The sequence below is a fragment of the Ananas comosus genome, linkage group 16 (genome assembly GCF_001540865.1).
Source record: "Ananas comosus cultivar F153 linkage group 16, ASM154086v1, whole genome shotgun sequence".
Classification (NCBI taxonomy): Eukaryota; Viridiplantae; Streptophyta; class Magnoliopsida; order Poales; family Bromeliaceae; genus Ananas; species Ananas comosus.
The window spans coordinates 6,724,236-6,747,327 of NC_033636.1; the positions used below are offsets into that span (position 1 = coordinate 6,724,236).

The window sequence follows — 23,092 nt, forward strand, 5'->3', positions numbered from 1 at the left end:
TAGGCCTTATACAGACACAGTATTAGAGACGCTCCCACCGTTTTGTCTAGTGGGGTCCCAGGTTTGGCGATCGAGACAGCCTTAGTCTGCTTCCACATTATTGAGCTGCATCTTCTAGATCGTGTGCTTCGACAGTTTGGTCTGTTACAGCATATACCTGAAGCAATGGTTGCTATATCTCGCATCACTTCACGAGGTACAACAGATGAGAATTGGCCGGCATACCATACTTCATATATTCAGCGTTGGGATGATAGATTGGTGGATATAGTAGAGGTGGATCCTGAGGTAGATCCAGATACTGTACGAGCTACCACTGTTTACATGCAGTGGTATTGGAGGATCACTAGGAGGTGAATATCTAGGCTAGTACAGAGGCTACTCTTCGCGTATTAGCCACGTGGTCACGTCGAGAGAGTATTGGTATGATTTTAATATATAATATCTCTTTATATTTATTTTTATATATACAAGAAAGTTTCGTATAATCTTTATGATGGTGCTTTTATTTCAGGTCGATATCGTGCAGAGATCACATTATACAATTAAACGTGTCCTGCCATATATTCCAGGAGGTGGAGTATTAGATGCCCTATCACACGTTGCCGATCAGATGGAAGCAGTTTTGGAGACTTTACCTAAACTTCCAGATACTGTATCTCCACAACTAGTAGAATATGGTGGACCATCGACGTCGGGCCATGTACCAGTGTATAGTCCACCGAGGCCATCTTTACCGATAGAGGAGCTACCTTATCATCCAGATACGGTACCAACGCCAGTACAAGAGGATTCACCTCGGCCAGTTGATATTGTTTATCGTAGGCGCTGACGGCAGTTGCAGTTTTTCCATACAGATCAGCCCTCCTCTTTAGCTCCTCCACAGCCAGACATACTACCGACACCTGCTATGATTGAACACGAGATCAGACGGGCGATCGAGACGCAGGACACTCAGTCGGTTATTGAGGGTGCTGCTATCGAGCATCTCGACCGATTGGAGGTCTTAAGCCCTTTAATGAGTATGGTGTTGATCGTGGTCGCGGGCGTGGTAGGGGACGTGTAGGTAGACGTGGTCGAGGGACTAGGAAGAGAAAATGACATTATATTATTATATTCTTGTAAATTTTAAATTACACTGAGCTTTTTATATTATTGAAAAACTTGCTTTAATTTTTGATATTCTGTTATGATGATCTAGTATTGATGCTTTATTGATATTTTGTTGGATTTGTTGTTGTATTGTTGATGTTGAATTTCTCGTATTGTTGTATTGAATTTGTTGTTGCATTGTGATGTTGTATTCTGTAGTTTATTACGCTAAAAAAATTTCTAAGTGCTAGTATTATTGAATGGTTCACCGTGTCTAAACACGGTAAACTATTCACCGTGTTTAAACATGGTGAACTATTCACCGTATTTAGACACGGTGAATCATTCCCCGTGTCTCGTGTATTACCCCCCGGCCTCTGACTTGGACTTGTACTGCAAGTCCAAGCCGGGTAGTATACACAGTTTGGACACGGTGAATGGTTCACCGTGTTCAACTTAACTACCAGGCCCCAGTCCCGCTCGCATGGCGCTGACGTGACGCTTGCGTGGCAGGGCCAGAGCCATTTTTGCAAATATAATTTTTCTGGGGTTATTTTAAAAATAATATTTTTCAGGGGGCCAATTGCAAAAAAAACCCCTAATTTATTTTCAAGCAGTATAACTTTGGTCTCAAATGGTGCAATTTTTTTTTTTTTTCTTTCTTCTTTATTTTTAAGCAGCCATAATACATGATGGTTTTAAGCTTCAAATTTTAAATTTTAATTTTTTTAAATTTCAAAATTTAAGCTTTAGAGTTAAAAATCAAATTTTAAATTTAAATATTAAAATTTTCAAATTAAAAATTTTAAATTTTAATTTAAATATTTAATATTTACTTTTTAAACTTTAATTTTAAAATTTAAAATTTTAAATATTTTTTGAACCCAAAATTACTTTTCGATATCTTGGCAAGCACCCCTATACTCTTTCCCCCATAAATTATTAAATTAAATTAAAACTCTCCTAAACTCCGATCCAACTCCGACCCAACTCGGATGACATCCATGGCGGGGCTCGACCTCGACCTCGACGCTTTCCTCAGATCCCACGGCGCTGGCCTCTCCTCCTCTGACACCGACGACGACGAGGACGTCTCCGCCGGCCTCCACCGCCGCACCGTCGACGAGATCCTGGGCGATTCATCCTCCTCCGGCGACAGCGACGACGACGAGAAGGAGAAGAACCCTCGCCTCGTCGCGAAGGATGGCCCGTCGAGACCCTACGAAGGCCACCGACCCGTCCGCGAGCGATCATCTCCGACCTCCGAAAGGAGATCGCGAGAGAGCTCTTCGTCGTCCTCGTCGGCCACCCTCTCTTCCCTCGTCTTCCGGAGCTTCTCCGACGCTGCCGCTGCTTCCTCTTCTTCCCTCCCCCGGCCCCCGCTCTTCAGCGGCGTCAGGCCGAATCCCAAGCCCGGCGCCGCCCTCGCCGCCGCCGCCGCCGCGTCCCGCTCGTTCCCCTCGCCCCATGCTGCGGCGATCAAGTCGAGTAGGGCCAGGGCCAGGGCCAGTTCGGGCTCTTCTCCGGAAGTTCGCGAGGAGGAGCCGATGGCCGATAACGACCTGGAGGAGAATGCCGCCTCTCCCGAGGTATTGCTGCAAACTCTATTGAGGGGGAATTCGGAGGCTGATGTAAGGGTTTCAGCGGAAGAAGTCCGCCTTGAAGAAGAAGAAGAAGAAGAAGAAGAAGAAGAAGAAGAAGAATGCGGAGGCTATGCTGGATCGAGTTCTGTGAAAGAGACAGATTCCGCTGGTGAATTAGAGGCGAAGGGAGATTTGATCTCCGCTTCTCCCACCAGCGATGAAAATGTCCACGAGGTGGAAGACGAGGATGCGCATGGAGCTCGGAGCGTCACTGAGGAAGTGGAGCAGGGCACAGTTGAAGTGGAGTTAGAAGTAGCCAATTATTCGGAAAGTGATGCTCTTGAAACAAGCGTTTTTCATGAAGAAGAAACTCAAGTTGGAGTAGAGATAGATAAATTGGTAGAGGAGGAAGCAAGTCAGCTGGAAATTGATAAGAAATCCGAGAAGAAGGCGGAGAAGAAACTCAGGGCTTCGATGAAGCCGCTGGAATGGGCTGAAGAACTTGAGAAGCGGCAAGCTTCGTCTGGCCTGCATTGGGAAGAGGGAGCAGCTGCTCAGCCCATGAGGCTTGAGGGCATCCGAAGAGGGCCGCCGGCTGTTGGGTATTTGCAGATAGATCTCGACAATGCAATCACTCGAGCGATTTCATCACAGGCTTTCAGGCGGGATCAAGGTTCTCCTCAAGTGCTGGCAGTTCATAATAATTATATTGCGCTGGGCATGTCTAAAGGGGCTGTTCTCATTATCCCCAGCAAATATTCTGCTCACAGTGCCGACAATATGGACTCGAAGGTGGCTATTTCTTCTGGGCTTTTATGTCATTTTAAGCATCTTATATTAAGCTGGCTTTCACTACAAAACTTTAAATTCTTGATTTTCTGGGACTGGCTGATAATTTTGTGAAAGCATGATTTTTGCTACTTCTCTGGCCTAATAGTTTTTTATCGAATGAGTGAGTTCTACCAGCCTGCGTTAGTTTGAGATCATAATAAATATTCTTGGAAAGAAAGAAGTATATTTGTCTTGTCAATTGCATTATTTTAGTTGCAGACGCGTAATTGTCTTAAGTATTAAGCAGAATTTTGGTAAGTAACCTTACAGCATGGAGGTTGCCGAATAGGCAGGTGTAAGACAAGTAATATTTTATGCATCTTAACATTAGCATCAAAATGAGAGGAGACTTGTGCCATGTGGCAATGAGATATTCGGAGGTCATTGCTCTTGTCATGCTGCTTCAATTATCCTTCAACAATTTGACCAGTGGAAAGAGAACAAACTATTACATTTAAGACTGTATGTTAACTTGTAATGTCTTGGAAATGCTTTTGGTGTCTTATGCTATTGTTCAGATCCATATGTGAAATGAAAGCACTAAGAAAGCAGTTATTACATGGCCATTCTCTTGGGGTGAAAAATTTCAGATTTTACACAATGACGTCTAGTATACTTGTTATCCAAGGTCTCTATTGGCTATGGCAATGAGAAGATAATTAAGTAATGTGGAATTTGTGTGTGACTCGGCATGACAAAGACGTCAATGCCTTAACCGGGAGAGTTTATAACTCCCAACAAACCATATTGGATGGGACAAAGGTTATGGGTAGGTATATAAGGACTAAGCACTCAAGCGTAGATAACCGGGCTTAGGCATTTTGGGCTAGTGAATGGTGAATTGGCCCAACAAGTTGCTTGCACTTGTGGGCTTGGTCATCACACATGTACAATAACTAATGAGTGTAAGGCAGATAGCAACAGCGTTAAAGTAGGCATTTAAAAAGTTATTGACATATTTATGCAACCATCCTTGATTTCAAGGCCACAAGTTAACAATGAAAATAGATGACCTTGATAGTTTTAGTAAAAAAATATGAAGAGACCTTCTTAAATATAGGCCATTTTTAATTCGATCCCTTAACCATTTTTCTCTTGATTCGCACCCTCTCATCTTTGATTAGTTATTTATTAATTAAATTGCGCATTTTGTAAAATTTAATGCTGAGTCTATTAAATTTAAATGTTATGAACACTTTTTCAGTTTATGGAACTGCAGGTTTGTTAACAGTTAATGGCTGATATCCAATGGAGACGTTAATTTTAATGATTCCCAAGTTTATTCCTTGAAAATAATTTAAATTAAAACAATCGAAAGTTAAGGGGTTGTCAATCAAAAGAAAATTTATTGGGGGTTTATTTCAAAATGGCTTATTGTTGAGGGTGTCTCCTTGCATTTTTACTTATTTTTTTTTACTTGCACTACATTTTTGTCCAGCTCTAATTTGACATCTTCATCCCTTTGGGCTTTTACTACAGTAAGATGCATTTTGAGGGTTAAACACTTGATTTCCGTACTTTCAGATGATGATCCTTGGGAGCCAGAGTGAGAAAACTCAACCTCCTGTGACATCTATGTGCTTCAACCAGCAAGGTGACTTACTCTTAGTGGGATATGGTGATGGTCATCTAACTCTTTGGGATGTACAAAAAGTGGCAGTAGCAAAAGTAATTACTGGGGAGCATAATGCACCAATAGTGCATGTGTTTTTTCTGGGTCAATTCAAAGCTATTACGGGAGATTCCAAGGGTCTAGTTATATTACACACTTTCTCAGTTGTTCCTTTGCTCAATCATTTTTCCGTCAAGACACAGGTCTGAACTCTGAAGTAGTAGTTAGATTTGAGCTTCATTTAATCTATGGTAACTTCTATATCTCACATGATTATATTCTAAATGTATCAACAGTGCATTCTCGATGGTCAAAAAAATAGCACGGTTTTGTCTGCTTCTCCTCTTTTAGTGGATGATCCTAATGGTTTCGGCACAACTTCTGCACAAGGGAACTCAACGATTTCCACTAGTAGCCTTGGTAGCATGGTGGGAGGTGTTGTTGGTGGCGTTGTCGGAAGAGAGGCTGGATGGAAGCTTTTCAATGAAGGCTCTTCATTTCTGGAAGAAGGTGTGGTCATATTTGTCACCAATCAAAATGCTCTGGTGGTATGGTGTCTTCATATGATTGTGACAAAAATTATAGGCTTTATCTTGTCCAGCAATGCTTAACATATATTAGAGAATCCAATTTTCAAGATGACTATATTGTTTTATCTTCTTTTAGGTTAGACTGATCCCGAATTTGGAAATTTATGAGAAGTTCTCCAGACCAGATGGGGTTCGAGAAGGGTCAATGCCATACACAGCATGGAAATGCACTGCATACTCAAATGATTCGTCTCTTGGTGAGATCAAGTTTATTCTCCTCGAAGTTTTGAGTGGTCTATCTCTAATATATACAGTGTTGTTTTTTCAAAACATGAAAAATCTGCAGGTGCATCTGAGAGAGCTTCATGGCTCGTAATTGCTTGGGACCGCCGAATCCAAGTGTCAAAGTTGGTTAAATCACAAATGAAAAAATACAATGAATGGAGCCTTGATAGTGCAGCAATTGGTGTGGCCTGGTTAGATGATCAGGTAGTAGAAATGTCACATGTAGAATTTGACACATCCTTTTCTCATTATTAGCATTATCTTGTTGTTATCTTATAACCGTATTCTTCTTTTGGTTTTCCAGATGCTAGTGGTTCTTACATCGAGAGGTCAACTCTGCTTGTTTTCCAAAGATGGAAATGAGCTTCACCGCACCAGCTATGGTCTTGATGGCTTGGGAATTGATGACATCATCACATATCATATCCACTTCTCTAATGTTTTTGGAAATCCAGAAAAAGCTTATCAAAATTCAGTAGCAGTAAGAGGAGCTACAATATACATACTAGGGCCCATGCATCTCTTAGTTTCTCGTCTTCTTCCTTGGAAAGAAAGAATTCAAGTATTGCAGAGGGCAGGAGATTGGATGGGTGCACTAGACATGGCAATGAGGCTTTACGATGGCCGTTCACAAGGTGTTATTGATCTCCCAAGAACAGTTGATGCTATAAGAGAGGCCATAATGCCATTTCTAGTAGAGCTGCTTTTGTCGTATGTAGATGAAGTGTTTTCCTATATTTCAATTGCTTTTTGCAATCAGCTTGGAAAGCCTGGAGCTGAAGATGGTTCAAAGTATGCAAATACTTCTGTGTGCACAGAGATAGAGGAGCAATATGCTCGTGTAGGTGGCGTTGCAGTCGAGTTTTGCGTTCATATTAACAGGACGGATATCTTGTTTGATAGTATCTTTTCCAAGTTTGTTGCTGTTCAACATGGAGGTACTTGCTTTCATTTCCCCCCTATTTGTCAATGATAATTTATCTGTTCTGAAATACATGGAATCCTATCCTGTACACAGCATGCATACTTCATTTCAGCTGATTTTTAACGAATTAACAATGTGTGCTGTACTGTACCATCTGGAGGGCTTCAGGATTATTTCTATGTGGCATTGTGGAACATTAGAACTAAAATGTAGCTAAAATTCCTCATACTTCTTTCCCTTCTATGTTATCTTTTTGACCATGTCGATTTCCATGCTATCCTGGTAAATGTTTTTGGTTGAACTCCCCTGTAGGAATAGCAAAATCCAAATGAAAGTTCTTATTGTGCTCCTCTAGTTTGGAGCCATTGTAATAATAGAGATGATTAGCATAGCGGTAATTTCATTGAGAGTACGGCCTTTAAGGTTTTATAACTGCAACGTTTGAATATTTTAGGTGGAATTGTTGTTTGCTTTGTCGAACTAACTTCTTCATTAGTCGGTATGCCGCTGAGAAAAAAAAAAAGAAGCGCAACTGCAGTATACCCGAATCCATTATTATTTTCACGGAATCATGTATGAAAAAAATGTAACAATTACATTATTTTTTTTCATTTTCATGGTATCAAGTATAAACCTTTAACAATTTGTAACCATCAAATATTCTGCAACTAAGGGCTACCGTTTTGTGCTCCATCTCAAACCAAATATCAAAAAAAAAAAAAAGGAAAAGAAAAAAAAACTACATCGAAGGTCCAATATGTTGGGTCATAAAACAGTCTTAATTTATTACTAGATTCTGTTAATGAGTGCATTTTGTATCATTCAGTCTGTTGGACCAGAGTCAGTTGTTCCTATCAATTAAAGTTTATTTGAATGCATTCCAGTGTATGGCCAGTCTAAATTGACTCAATTGTCGAACTGAGCTATATTTTCTATATTTATGTATTTTTTGATTATCTGTCTTGTAATTGGAATTCATTTGTTTATTATATTTCTCTATGGAAGCTGCACATTTTTTATTTGGATGCTGACATTAATATTGATATATACTGCTAGTGGAGATTAGGTCATGTTTCTTGGCTTTATTTACTTTTTCCCCCCTTATCTTCTTGAAACAAAAATGTTGCATTGGAAAAATAAGAGATAAAAAATTGCAGGCATCCCTCCAGCTATTTTTATTTGGAAATTGGTCCTTGAACTCTTTTCTAACTGTTTAAACACCTAAACTAACATGTTATTTGGTTATAAAACGTTCCTTCTCAATATAATGGAAAATTACAGAATAATATGTCATTAACAGAATATTTTGTTAAGTTAATAGAATATTCTGGTGAAAGATTTATAGAGAATTTAGTTCATATGGAACTTTCACCAGTCGAAAAATATGTTAGTTCAGGGATTCAAATGAATGGACTTAAGTTTGGAACCTGTTGCCAAATGATTTGTAGTTGAAGGTGTGTCTGTAAGTTTTAACTCTGACTTCATTTGAAAGAGAAAAGCCTTGTCTGGTTCTTATACCGGTTGCATAGATTTATTCTCACCACTACTACACTGGTAGCAGGCACATTTTTGGAGATATTAGAACCCTATATATTGAAGGATATGCTTGGTTGTCTGCCTCCGGAGGTACTACAGATCATGCATAGCTGCTACAGATTCAGCTATGTGAACTATATGATTGCTATCATTGTTCATAATAGTAGGTTTGAATGAAAAGTAATTTGGCATCATGATCTTTTGATATATTATAGATAATGCAAGCCTTGGTAGAGCACTATAGTGGCAAAGGATGGTTACAACGAGTTGAGCAATGTGTTCTTCACATGGACATCTCGTCCTTGGATTTTAATCAGGTATTCTTTTGAAGCAGTTATTGAAGAATTCTGTGGTAGTAGGGAAAAAAAAAAGCTTCCAGCTGTTGGTTTCATAAGTTTTCTTCTATCAACCACAGTTTATTACTTGTATTTGATTTGCAGGTGGTTAGGTTATGCCGTGAGCATGGACTGTATGGTGCACTTATATATCTGTTTAATCGAGGTTTAGATGATTTCCGAGCACCATTGGAGGAACTTTTGGCAGTTGTACAGAATAGCCCTGGAAGGGATGCTGCTGCCATTTGGTGATTTCATTATTTCTTTAACGTGAACTTTCTGCATATACCATCGTCCTTATTGTTCTTTGCTGCCATCAATATATAAACTGATGCAGGACAAATTGGGGGATTCTATGTTTCAGTTGATTTAATTGAAAATTAGGGGTTTTGGGGAAAGATTTGGTTCCAAATGATAATTGGGAAGTTTGCGAATAGGGAAATATGGACAAAACAGCTTAAGGGTTTTGCTATGCTCCTGAGGTTGTAGAAAGAAAAATTGCTTGGTGAAAAAAAAAAAAAGAAACTGATTTTGGGTTGAAGGTGTTAGATACGCGTTTGTACATAGAAAGGAGGGTTATTGGAAAAGTTGACTGTCGTGTTGATTAGTGGAACTTGTAATAGTAGAAGGAAAAAGAACATGTAATTGCCTGATTAGGCACGAGGAAAAAGAAGAGACAAGGGTACATATGTAAAAATTCAAATCAAGTTTTTGTAACTCTGCTACTCCACATAATAATGATAATTATGGAAGTGTTTAATCATCTACATGAATGTCAAACCAATTTTTTATAATAATTTGTCTAATGCATTGACTTGATATGATGATTAAAGGTTTTGTTAGAAAATGCTTAATTTCTTTGCATTCATGGTTCAGAGTTTAATGTAATGCTTATTTTCTTCGCATACATTGTTCAGTTTAATGTAATGCTTATTTTCTTTGCTTACATGGTTCAGAGTTTAATGTTACCTGGGAAATTCTGCATCATTTTCTTAATTTTATTTAAAAAATGTCTCTCTTTGGAAGATCATTATGTTATAACCTGGGAAATTCTGGATCAGTTGCTTTTTTTTTTTTTTTTTTCAAATATCTCTCTCTTTGGAAAATCTTTAGTTATGATATCTCTTAAGTTTCAGACTCATTGTTAGAAGAATCTTTTGTCGAAACTAGTACTGAAATTCAACAGTTTAGAAACACAGTAACAGGGAATGTGTATGAAGCATCCAATTATTATTAAATGCACGGTGAGAATTGACATTAGAGTTCTTAAGTTGAATAGGCCCCAGGAATGAGTTGACGCTATTAGTTGTCTGCCCAATTTGAGCCCTTTACAAATGCTGATAACTTTCTGACCTACACAGGCAACTAATGGTTGGCTTTATCATGATGCAAGGCAAATTTATATAAGTTGAAGATCTACTTTACTAGTCATAATAATTATATTGCATTTTAGTAGATGGTAAAAATGTAGATGAAGGGGTTAAGACACAAATTATGTTAAGGGTTCATTTATTGCACATACAGATAAGTATATTGCCTTTATAAAAATAAGGATGATCTTTATCTTATCTATGTGTGACTAGCTCCTCATTTTGGAGGTCTTAACAGAAATAATACAGAGCTAATGAATTTACTTGAAGTTTCTTTTTCAATTGTCTATTATCTATTTTATTTTTCTCTTTTCGGTTATGTTTTCTCTCACTTGCAAATAACAATCATTTATCTTCCCTTGATTCTGCTGCACCATTAGGATTTCATGTAAGCAACCATTTCATTTTTGGGTGTCGTTTAATCTACTATTATATATTTTCCTCCCATGTATATACAATTGGTGATGTGTTTAATCTGTATTCTATCTAAGCTACATATAGATTATTCTTATATAGTTTTTTGTGAACGTTACTGGTTAAAAGATGACTTCTTATTTAAATACTTATATTTCTCTTTGTTATCTATTTAATATCCACACATCTTTTGTGATAAACAGCTACAGGATGCTTATTTATCTGAAGTATTGCTTTCAAGGCCAAGCGTTTCCTCCTGGTATGTACTTATAAATTTCATATCTTTTCAGGCTCTGGTTCATTGCTTCTCTTCTGCCCTAATAATTCATATATTAAGATCTCAATAACCGACCGTCTCCAGCGCAAGTGGCAAAAGGCTTGGTGGTTGGTACCCGAGATCCCAAGTTCGAATCCTAGTTGATTCACATTTCTAGCTAAGTTTATTTCTAAATGAAATAAACAAAGCGGGTATCATGCTGCCTATCTCTCAAAAAAAAAAAAATCTCAATATGCTTGAGATATATTCTTGATAATCTGTTCATTATCATTTGGTAAATTCTAGATGTAGCTGAAAAGCTTTGTGGGAGCTGGCTTGATACCTTGCTAGTCTCATTGCCAAATAAATTGCTAAAATAATTATAAAATCTAGTTCCTTATCTGGTATATTTTCTTGCAATGATGTTCTGTTAATCAGATGTTTTACAAATTTAGATTTATCATTCGACAACGGAGTTCAGAACTTGCCCTTTCTGAAGCATGTTTTCTTATTTCCGAGTTCTTACGATCGGTATATACGATACCTTACTTTCATTTGTGATAGATGCTTAAGATGCTTACTTGTTACAGGGCATGGAGCTCTTTCTCCTTCACGTGTGCATTCAGTTAGAAAAGAATTGTTGCAATTTTTACTGGAGGATTCGAAGTCTGTAACCTCTCAAATAGTCAAAAGCTTCAAGTCGTCCTGCAAAGTGTGCCCAAACCTTTGTTATCTGCTATGGATAGACACAGAAGCAACTTTAGAAGTTCTTCGATGTGCTTTTACAGAAGAGGGATCTGAAACAAGTGATGATTCCATCAATGTTGTTGAAGCTCCTTTAGAGCATGAACAAGAAATCAAATCTGAGAGCCTTGAAAATCGGAATTCCATGGTTCAAAACATTACAAATGTGCTTATAGATGTTCTTGGCTTAGAAAATGAGATGATTAGATCAATTGTCATGGATGCCGAGACGGCAATCTGGCCTTCAGCAAAGGATTTGACTCACTTACTTGAGTTTATTTCTTTTCTTGTTTCTTGTAAACAAGCAACTATATCTCCTAGAGTTTTAAAGCATCTCCTTGATTATTTGACTTCATCTGATCTGGCACTTTATGGTCCTAATCAAAAGGTACTAACTTCTCAAAAGCAGAAACAAGTGCTGAAACTCTTGAGGGTGGTTCCTCAGACTCATTGGAATTCTGATGATGTGTTACGTCTCTGTGAGAAGGCTCAATTTCACCAGGTATGATCTTTTTTCTTTTTTTTTCATGTAAGCTCATCTCAGCTTGAACTGTAGTTCTTGGTATCTTCTGGTGCTAGTGTCATTATATCAACTTGGTTATTTATTCCCAGTGTTCCTTGCCATTGTTCAATACAGACTTGTGGCTTTATTAATACACTCAATGGCCGGATTATTGCTGCTTTGGATAGTTATATGAAGGACTTGGATGAACCAATCCATGTTTTTGTCTTCATCCACAAAATGTTATCACAGTTATCAGCGACCGAGGCTTCATCTTTCCACTCAGCTTTGGTTTCTCGTATCCCTGATCTGATCAAGCTGTGCAGGTGAACCTATAAATACAATGATCATGTTTCGGGTTTTATAATGCCAGCTTCATTTTTGACGCTGTTCTGAAATTTAATAAGGTTGCTTTGAAGCTCTGATACCAAATTTGGTGCAACCAGAAATATGAGAACTCAAATAAAATTTCGAATAGTAAACATTCCGATGCAAATCTAATGAAAATTTGAAAAAAATCAATAATTTGAAGAAACAAAGAAAGTATTGGTGTGCTGGAAGCCTTCAGGACTTCCTTAATTTTCACAAAGCTGTCTAGAAGTCATTATATTGAAGTTGTAAGAGATGTGCTTCAGCCCAGAATAATTCCAACCCAAAACCACCATCAATCAGCCTCTAATTGAGGGAAAACTGCGGCAGGAACAGCAGCAGAGTAACGGCAATGAGAGGAAGGTGTAGAGGATGAGAAAATCCAATCTAGGGCAGTAGAAGAGGAGAAGATAAGGTGCCCAATCCATGGACAACAAAGAGGAGAAGCGAAGTGCCTAATCTATGGCCAGAAATGAGAAGAAAATTAATTGAGGCAAGGATGACAGGAAGAGAGGTGAATACTCGGCGGGAAAATTTCTAATATCATAAGTCAAAACCCCAAAACCAGCGAGATGTTATATTAATAGAACCCTTAAAAGGAATAATCTGGCTGTAAGTTAGATAGGAAATAGGTTTGACAAATAGGAAAAGGGTCAAGCTTACTAGGGTTTAGTTGATTATATGTATTAATTGAACCTAAACCTAAATATAAAGCCCCATTTAATTAGATCTGAACGGAATGTTCAAATAGGTTACAATTAATCCCAATTAGAAATAAACTGATTGTGCAATTAAGCGTTAGACTCAAACCGGACTCAAACCGCTTCCAAAACCCATAAAAAACCAGAAAATGAATCAAAATGACTCCTGAGAAAATAGAAATCTTCTCAAATCTGTCAAATATCATTGGGACGGCACACCACAAAGCATCTAAAAATGACTAACACAAAATTAAAACAAAAGTTCTTTTATGAAAATTAAAACTTAAAGAACTAAAATAAATAGAAGGCTCATCCTTGAACTGCATCAGTTTTTCATTGTTTCTGCTTGATTTTTTGTCTTAAATTAGTTTTATTATCTAAGTTCTCTAATATTTATTGTTTGCATATTTCAGAGAGTGCACATTGTTTTTGGTTATTGACCATTTCATCAGCGAGAGTCAGCATATACTATCAGAGCTTCATTCTCATCCACAAAGCCTTTTCCTTTTTCTCAAAACTGCTATTGATGTCCACTTGTTAGGCACTCTTGACATTTTTGAGCATGAAGCTGATCATATGACAAATGTTTCAAACGGTATACTGGATCCACCTAATGAACTTGAAGCATACATTGAAAGACTTTCAAAATTTCCGAAGCATCCGAATCGTAATGCAATTCACATAACTGATGAGCTGGTTGAACAGTATCTGGAGGTAAGATTTTCTTTTTGAATACTGTCCAAATCTTAAAGGAAGCTAGCAGAACCGAATCATCAAATTCTGTGTACTGTCAGGTTAAGCATTGTAGTATATCAGTCCAAGTTTGTATTGAGCATCTTTATTTTTAAACTAAAAATGCGGAAAGCCGCTATTGTAACATCATGACTCCTAGAATTCTCATTTTGATAACCATAACCTAAGGAAACACCTCTTTTAGGACCAGTTTGTTTCGTAGAAAGTGGAGAGGGGTGAAGTGGTTTTCGGCCGAAAACGACCACCTCCGCTGTGTGGTTCACCGTAATAGAGCTACGGTCGAAACCCAGGTTCCGCAAAATAGCAAAATTGACCAGGAAGAGAAGTGAGGGAAAAAAAAAAATATTTCAAAGGGGAACTTATATTCGGGATTGGGTTACCTCCTCTCTCATCTAAATATATTTGATAGTTGTACTAATTTTTCTTTTTTTTTTTTTATAGTTTGCATGTTTGAAATGTAATGAAAATTGATAAGTTTTAGTTTTTGTTTTGTTTTGTTTTGTTTTTTTAAGCTTAGTCAGCACATTTGAAATGTGATGAAAATTGATTAGTTGACTGTTAGTACCTCTTTTTCTTTAGACTATTATTGTTGTACTATTCTAGTTTATGTACGAAAAAGACAATTTAGTTTGTTTTAACTATATTTTTTAGTTATATAGGGATACAATTACATTATTTCTGTTCGTTATCTTATAATTTATTATTTATCAAGTGATATAAGAGGCAACAATATCACATGAATAGAGAGCTATATAGGAGATAAGTTTATCAGGGGTTTGGGGATTCAACAGTTTTAGGTGAAACAAACACTGGAAATGGGGAACTTGAGTTTTTTTACACCATTAACTTTTTGCCAAACAAATAGCAGAATTAGCGAAACTTCACTTCCACAGTTAACGGAGTAGTAATTAGAAACGAACAACGGAGTAGTAATTTTCACCTGAACTCTAGTTCAACCAAAAACCGACTTCAACCCAACGGTGAAACAAAGAGGCCCTTAGGGGAATTTACCTATAGTAACGTCCATCAATTTTGTTATCTGCATTCTTAAGATATATATTAGTTCTTTTGTTACCTTCCTATCATGTGCTTCCCTGTGCTGTGCAGTGCGCTGAGTTGATGCAACTAATATAACTAAAGCAGATGCAAAGAGATGATTTCAAAGAAATTAAACCATTGGTGTAGTTTCTAAATTATGATGTTGCCACATGGCTAAATGGCGTGTGAACAATTTTTTATGATTCACATCTCTGCTAATTCTCTTTCTACAAATAAGAGAAACTCTCCGATCAACAACAGCCATTCATCCAATCTAGTCCTTCATATGGTCCCTATTAAATCTCTATCATTGTGAATCTCTCTATATAAAAAATGATAGTACTATCTTATGATTTACGTCTGTCAGTTAGAATCTATCTGTTCTTCAAACTGCGTTAAGGGCTAATTCATTACAAATGATGTAGATTGCGATCTAAATTTTTTTATAAAGAAATTGAATTAGATGCTCTTTGTTCTATTTGTAAATTTTCTTTCAGCTGGCTTTTTATATGATGTTATCTTAAACAGAAATTTTTTTATATGCTTGAACAATCATCTCCTTTTGTGCAGCTTTTGTGTCAATTTGAAAGCAATTCAGTTCTGAAGTTCCTTCAAACTTTTGATAATTATAGACTAGAGCACTGTTTGCTTCTTTGTCAAGAGTATGGAGTTACTGATGCAGCTGCATTTCTTTTGGAAAGAGTTGGTGATGTTGGGAATGCTTTAGTGCTTGTAATGGCGGGACTCGAGGATAAACTTAACTTGCTTATTGATGCTGTGGAAAAAAATATTGGAACCATATCTGGTAACACCAATAGAGTTAATCAACCTAGTGACATTTTAAAAATGAATGAGGTTGGTTATTTGAGCCTTAATTGTTTTTAGTGATATGCTTTAACTAACCTCTTGAGTTTAGCTAACTGCTATTATATATTTTCTGCTGAAATCACAGGCTATTTCTGTGCTTGATTTATTGCATGCCTGCATTGGTTTGTGCCAAAGAAATACTCAACGTCTAGATCCTCAAGAGTCCGAGTCCCTCTGGTTTCGGCTGCTTGACTCGTAAGTTGTATAATTGTCTGCTAGTCTTAGTGTTTAGTTTGATATTGTTAGTTCATCATGACATCACTTGAAAATTCAACCATTTGTGTGTTTTCTAATTTGACGACTAAAATCACATTCTATTTAGGCTAAAATACAAATAACCCCCCTAAATACATTGCATGAAGTATTTCATTCCCTTAAATGAAAAAAAAAATGCACATAACCCCCCTCAATACAGCAAACACTTTTCAGCGGGTTGCAGTGTTAAAAAAATGACCAAAATGACCAAAATACCACTCTATTTTACCTAGTCCTCTTCCGCCTCCATGGCACCTCATTCACCACCTTCTTTATCACCACTGCCAGTGCCGCTGCTACTGGTGCTGCCGCTGTGTGGCTGCCAGTGCTGCAAACTGTCGTTGTCTTCACTCAACCCTCATCCTCCTCTCCTCAACCTCTTTCTCCCATCATTTTTCTCCACCTCTTTTACCCATATATAAATAACCACCATGAGCTTGTATCTTTTCATCTTGTTCATTCTTCTCTCATCAATTTTGCAAATTTGAAATAAAACATTTATCTTTAATTTACATAATTGTGTTTAATGTTTGGAGCTTTTAATTTGTTAATTCAGCTTTTCTGAACCACTGAAGAGGTTTTGTGGTGGCAAAGACATACCTGAAAGAAGTCAGGTTGGAAAGGTACCTGCAATTTGTGGTGACCGAGTAAATGAGTTCAAATTTAGGAGGCTATCCGAGAATGGAAGATGTGCGGCTGTTCTGAGGAGAGTTTTTTCACAATTTGTTGGAGAAATAATTGAGGGAATGGCTGGATATATACCCCTCCCAGTAATCATGACCAAGGTCCTTTCTGACAATGGGGATCAAGAGTTTGGTGATTTTAAACTCATCATACTGAGAATGCTGGGAACATATGGCTATGAGAAAAGAATACTGGTAAGGATATAGAAATTAGAAAGTTACATTTTGAGCTGTTTTCCTTTTGCGTGGGCTTTTACTATCGAGATTAGGATATTTGAAGCTGGAGTGGCCTATTGGACTCAGATTATGATCATCCCAGATGTTATACACTATGTTGTAACCTTTTCACTGAAGAGGTTCAAATACCAATTGCAAAATGTTGTCTTGTAGAATAAACCGGTCAACTCACAAATGTTGGATTTAAAATATTTTTACTATAAAAACGAATAACCATTTTCCTAACTTGTCCATGTATGAACCATGTATTGTCTTATCATCATTAAAACTCTTAACTGGACAATCAACTTAAACTTGTACTAGTTAAGGGACCCGCGCGATGCTGCGGGTAGTTATTTTAAAATTTAATTTTGAAAATTAGTTATAAAAATCAATTTCAGAATTTAAATAGTGTAATAAGTACATCAAAAAATTTTAGTAGGCATAGTAGTCCCCCATTAGTTAGTGAAATAATTTTAGTAAGTATCGTAGTCCCCTAGTAGTTAGTGAATGAGAAGAGAAATCATGCTGCTGGTAGTTATTTTAAAATTTAATTTTGAAAATTAGTTATAAAATAAATGCAGTTATCTTTCCTAATGTAATAAGAAATAATTTTTAGTAGGCATCGTAGTTCCCCAGTAGTTAGTGAAATAATTTTTAGTAGGTATCTAGTGCAATAAGTATATCTAATACCAATAGTCTAAATTATTTAACATTTATTTATATATTTTACATTTTATAAATATAAATAGTAAATTATAGAATAAATTATTATATAATAATATATCTATATAACAATAAAATACTATATATAATAAATAAATATATATTTATAAATAAATTATATATATATTATATAAATAAAATTTTATATATATATATATATATATATATATATATATAAGAGAGAGCGAGATGAGAGAGAGAGAAGTGAGAGTGAGGGGAGTCCACCGTGGACCTCCCTCTAATGTGTCCACGAGGCCACTTTTGCCTCGTGGACCCCGTGCAACCCACACCAAGAGCCGCGATTTTTTTAGGCTCCGCGCAGACCCCGCGCCGGCCCGTGCCGCACCCCGCCCCCGCGCCGCCCCCTCTCCGGCGCCGCCCTCGCCCCGAGGCGCACGCGCGGGCCACCCCGCGCCCGCGCCATCGCCGCCCCGCGCCCGCTCCTGCACTCGCTCCCTGCGCCGCCCCTCCGCCTTGTGCGCCGCGCCGCGCCCGCACCAGCGCCCGCCCGCCCCGCGCCAGCGCTCGAGCGCCGGCCTCCTCGCGACACGTGTGCAGTTATTGAGGAATAATATATAGTTATAGATTCTCTTGTGAGAATATGGAAGATATGTTAAATGGTATGTCGCTCCGGCTGTACACTTTATTGTTGTCCGTGCACCTGACAATTGTATTTTGTCCTCCGGCTGTACACTTTATTGTTGTCCGTGCACCTGACAATTGTATTTTGTCCTCCTATGTTACATGTTCCTTTCCTTCAAATGCATGCTTGGTGTCGGTGTGTTTAATTTGCAAGATTAGTAGATTGTTGTAATTTTATTTTTATTGCAGGTCCCTTCAATGATCTTATAAAATATAGCCTAGTTTTTACCTTCAAGCACATCAATACTTCGTCAGATATTTGTGATCAATATTCTTCAAGTATTGCCTATATTATAAGAACGAATTTTTTTTTTTTCAAATTTTGATCTTTTCTTTCCTTGATCTAGGATACAGCTAAATTGGTAATCGAGGACGACACATTCTACACTTTGAGCTTGCTAAAGAAGGGAGTCTCTCATGCTTTTGCTTCACAAGATTTCATTTGCTGCATTTGTAATTTGCCCCTCACGAAAGGCCCTGCTACTTCAGGAGTTAGAGTATTTAATTGTGGTCATTCAACCCATCTTATCTGTGAATCTGAGCAAACTAAGTCATCACATTCAGATTCCTCAGTTGGATGCCCAATTTGCCTTCCAAAGAAGAACACAAATGCACGAAACAAATCAATTAACGTGGAGAATGGATTGGTCAAGCATCAGTCATCAAGCCTCCGACAATCTCAAGGAATCAATCTTCAATACCTGCATGAACCAGACGTTGCAGAGAGGCCTCGTGGGCTCCATCAAATACCCCGGGTACATAGAACTTTCTATCAAAGAAGCTTATTTCTTTCTTTTTAACGTTTTTCCGGCTCGTATTGCTCTGACCAAGGAGGGATGCTGTTCTTTTTAGTTTGAAATATTGAAGAGTCTCCATAAAGCCCAAAAGCCTTTTCAAGTAGACATTTTACCCCAAGTGAGACTTTCACCTCCAGCAATTTATCACGAAAAGGTCCAGAAAGGAGCCGGTTTAATGGGAGAGACAAGTAACAGCTCGGTGAAAAGTGAAAAGAAGACTAAACAGTGGCAACTAAAGGAACTAAAATCCAAAGGCGTAGTAAGCAGATTTCCCTTGAAATCAAACATATTTGGTGAGATTCTGGACGAATTATTTTTTTCATTTAGCTAAAGGAAATGCTTTGTTCTCAAATATTTAATGATCCGATTGCAGGTCCTGAGAAGTACAGGATGCGATAATGTGATGTCAAATCTTGTATGAGGTATTAGAGGTATAAGATGTGATTGCCTTTCTTGTTTAAATGTAATTGCATAAAATCACTTTTTTTATTTTTTCCAGTCAAAACATTTGTTTTAACATAGAATAGCAAATGCACTAGAAACAACCTCTATGAATGGCTATAGCCCACATCTAGTTTATTGGTCCTTGTTTTTTCTTCCATGGAAAAAAATAAAGAAAGGAATACACTAATGCGCATTGTGTTCAAATAAATCTTTGATATGAATATCACAGGTCATGACTCTTAATCTCAATTATCTATGAATCTACATTATGCAATTCGTAGTGAAGTAATTATATAGTTCATATATCCTAGGTGAAAATCATGTTCGTGAACATTTTAAGAACCTTGTTATATGACAATTAAACACATGATGTGAAACACTGATTTTATGACTACTATGTTATGGATATTTAATCAGTATCGGCCAAGTATTCTAAGCACTCTGAGAAACTAGAGTATTAGGAACGATCGCATCGAACATTGGTCAAGTGGAAGAAGTAGAAATGGAGAAGAACTTATAAGAAGGAACAGACTGAAAAAAGAACTGACAAACAGAGATGCTTGTAATAAAGTGAAATATTAGTAGTCATTAGGACAGGGTAGCAAATATGAAAGGTACAATAGCAAATGGGAAGTTCACAGGTTGAAATTTGAGAACCAAATGCCTCTGATAACATTCACAGGTAACAAAAATTGTAATGCCCTCATCTTAAAATCAAATATGGAGGATTATAATTTGATGATCCCCTTGACCAGTCATCGAGAGCTTGGAACCAACTGTTTATTTTTAGTATTCGGACAGGATATCTGTTGGCTTCATGGGGTGGCTTGTGCTAATTTCGACATGAGGTTTAGAATATGCAGAGACTGAAATTGCTTATTTCAATGTCCTTTCTTATGCGTCGGGTCGATATAAAGTGAATGGGTAGTTCTCAAATGTGTCCTTTTAACGTTTCAGCTAATTCCACAAGCCCATAACTCTTCATCTTTTTATGCAAGTTCCTGAGTTTTCAATTTTCTTTCATTTTAGTTCCTTGCTCAGCACCTTTTAAAGACATCAAACAATATAGCATTAACAATTTTAACTTTTTACCACATTTTCATAGTTTTTTCATTGTAAATATCATATACACATCCTTTTATTGCAATTTTATTCTTGTCTAATACGTACCTTTTAAGACGTTGTATGCCAATCAAATTTTAATGGGCAAAAATATGCTAATGGATAAAAGTCAAAATTTGTTATGCTGTACATTTTGATTTAGTGAAAGATGCACGATAGGGAATTGTATAACATATGAAAATGTTGAGGACTTATCTGAAATTATTTGAACTTAGGGGCTTTCTTTTTTGAAACTAATAATGAACAGGAGGTTTGATTATTGCTTCATGCTTGTTAAATATAAAAATATATAAACACCGTTCTCTAGGCTTCGTTTGGTTCGGGTATAAGTAAGAACTGTCTTATTCCAGGGATAAGTGCAAGTTTAGGTATAAGCGAGAACTAGAGGGATTTTGTGTTTAGATGAAAATTAGGTTGTTCCCGGGAATGAGAAAAATAGCATTTGGATAGATAAGATAGAATAAGAAGAATAATGGGTAGTTATAAATTGAAAATAATGATATTACCCCTCTCATTATATTTGAATTTTAAATTTTTAAAATTTTCATTTATAATTTTAAATTTAAATTTTAACTTTTAAATTTTAAAATTTGAAATTAAAATTTAAAATTTAAAATTTAAAATTTTTAATTTTAAAAATTTAAATTTTAATTTAAGACCAAATTTAAATTTGAAAGATATAAAATATCAATTTAAAATTTTAAATTAAAAAAAATTAAAATATCAAAATTAAAATTTAAACTTTAAAATTTGGAATTTTAAATTATAAATTTTAATTTTAAAATTACAAATTTTAAATTTTAAAAATTTAAATTCTAATTTAAAACATATTTCTCTCTCTTTCTCTCTCTCTCTTTACCAGGGGAACAAGGGGTGGGAACAATCTTGTTCCCAACCCATATCAGGTTATACCGGTATAACCCGGTAAGGTGGGAACAATAGTTCCCACCCACCCCAACTCTTGTTTGGGTACAAGAGGGGGACAAGTACAACGGTTGTTTCACAATACCCAAATAAATGGTACAAAATTTTACTTCTGCTTCAAGATGGCCATTCAGTTTTTTTTTGTTTTCTCAAAAGAAGTCCACATTTTTTTTTTGGTTAGCTACAAATATGTTCACCTATCTTTGCCCAGATTTCGATTTAGTCCTCAAGATTTTAATTTAGTTTGTGAAATTTTTCTGCCTAACAATTGAATCCTTCCTTTATAATACATTAGAATTGCCACATGTACCATCCATAGCCTTTGTATTGTTAAAACTGGAGAACATGATCAAACTTAAGGTACAAAATTGCAATTGAAGTCAAAGTTCAGCGTTGAATTTGATAATCTGCAGATGAAATCGGAATTCAGATCAAATCTCAGGACTAAATTGTTACAACTGACTGAGAAATGATATTGGAACACCAGTCAGGACTTCCAGGGCTTAATTTTGTAATCAAAGCTTTTATTTCGTGATCAAAGCTTTTATTTCCTTTACTGTAATTGCTGACTGACTAACTGCATGTTACAACATTGTTTTGTGATTTGCAGATGGACATCCATTCAGGGGAGTTGAGACCCTTCTTTCCACCTGCTTTGTGTGAAGCCTTCGAATTGGTGTAACTATATTTTTCATCGGGGATCATAAATGGCTTACGGAGATATCTTCTAAACTGCTCCTGTAGCTACTAAAAGTTGCTACATTAAAGTTTAGTTCACACATCATCTTCGACGGCTATTCCAGCGAGGGCAGCAACTACTTGATTCATTAAACACTACTTTGGTTGACCGTGTAAAAGTTACCCCACGTTTCGCCTGTGCTGAGCATCACATTGTTATCCTCTATACCGTCTAGCAGAGCCCTAAGATGTAATTTGTGTCTTCTCTTGTAATTTTTTCGGGACTTTGGTAAAAATGATTTCTGTATATGGTAATCTTGAGAGTTTATTGAACTTCATTTGCTTGGCTTAATTTTTTTTGAATTACATTGTTATACATTTCTATATTGTTAATTGGAGAAATGCTTTTGTAACTTAGTCTCGAGTTGAAGGTTTCTTTTCTTTTTCCTCTTTTTATTTTTATTATTATTTTTTTTTCTGGAAGTTGCCCATCGGTCTTCGATCCCAATAACCTGCACTTCTATTTTACCTGAGATAGAGGATCGGGCTTTATTTTTTTGTGAAATGTACACTTTTGGATTTTTCGTTCTTTTTTTTTTTTTTTGAGAGGGAAAACCCCGTAGGTAATTTTATTAGTAAATTAGAAGTACATCAAAGATGACCAAAAAAAAAAAAAAAAAGGACAGTAGAAGAACATCAATATCAATACCAATACAATACCAATACCAATACATTAAATGGCGAATCCCAAACTGTTTTGAGGCCTCGACGATTTTGGTGGAATGTCGCCGCACCCCCCCCCCGCACCCCTCTCCGTACATTCATCTCCATCTCTCTCTCTCTCTCTCCCCTTCCTGGAATA

The 23,092-nt window shown here is 36.8% G+C and overlaps 1 protein-coding gene across 1 annotated transcript; it reads left to right on the forward strand.

Annotated features, from left to right (window-relative positions):
- On the forward strand, positions 2,044-22,647 carry LOC109722256 (vacuolar protein sorting-associated protein 8 homolog). The gene is made up of 20 exons (XM_020250219.1): positions 2,044-3,467; positions 5,031-5,321; positions 5,415-5,666; positions 5,785-5,905; positions 5,995-6,137; positions 6,238-6,871; positions 8,420-8,484; positions 8,610-8,711; positions 8,835-8,977; positions 10,717-10,772; positions 11,360-12,015; positions 12,151-12,341; positions 13,499-13,799; positions 15,447-15,731; positions 15,829-15,938; positions 16,555-16,876; positions 18,613-19,020; positions 19,118-19,355; positions 19,436-19,493; positions 22,163-22,647. Exons 1-19 carry the CDS (start codon positions 2,088-2,090, stop codon positions 19,459-19,461), a joined length of 5,724 nt encoding a protein of 1,907 aa, XP_020105808.1. The 5' UTR covers positions 2,044-2,087; the 3' UTR covers positions 19,462-19,493; positions 22,163-22,647.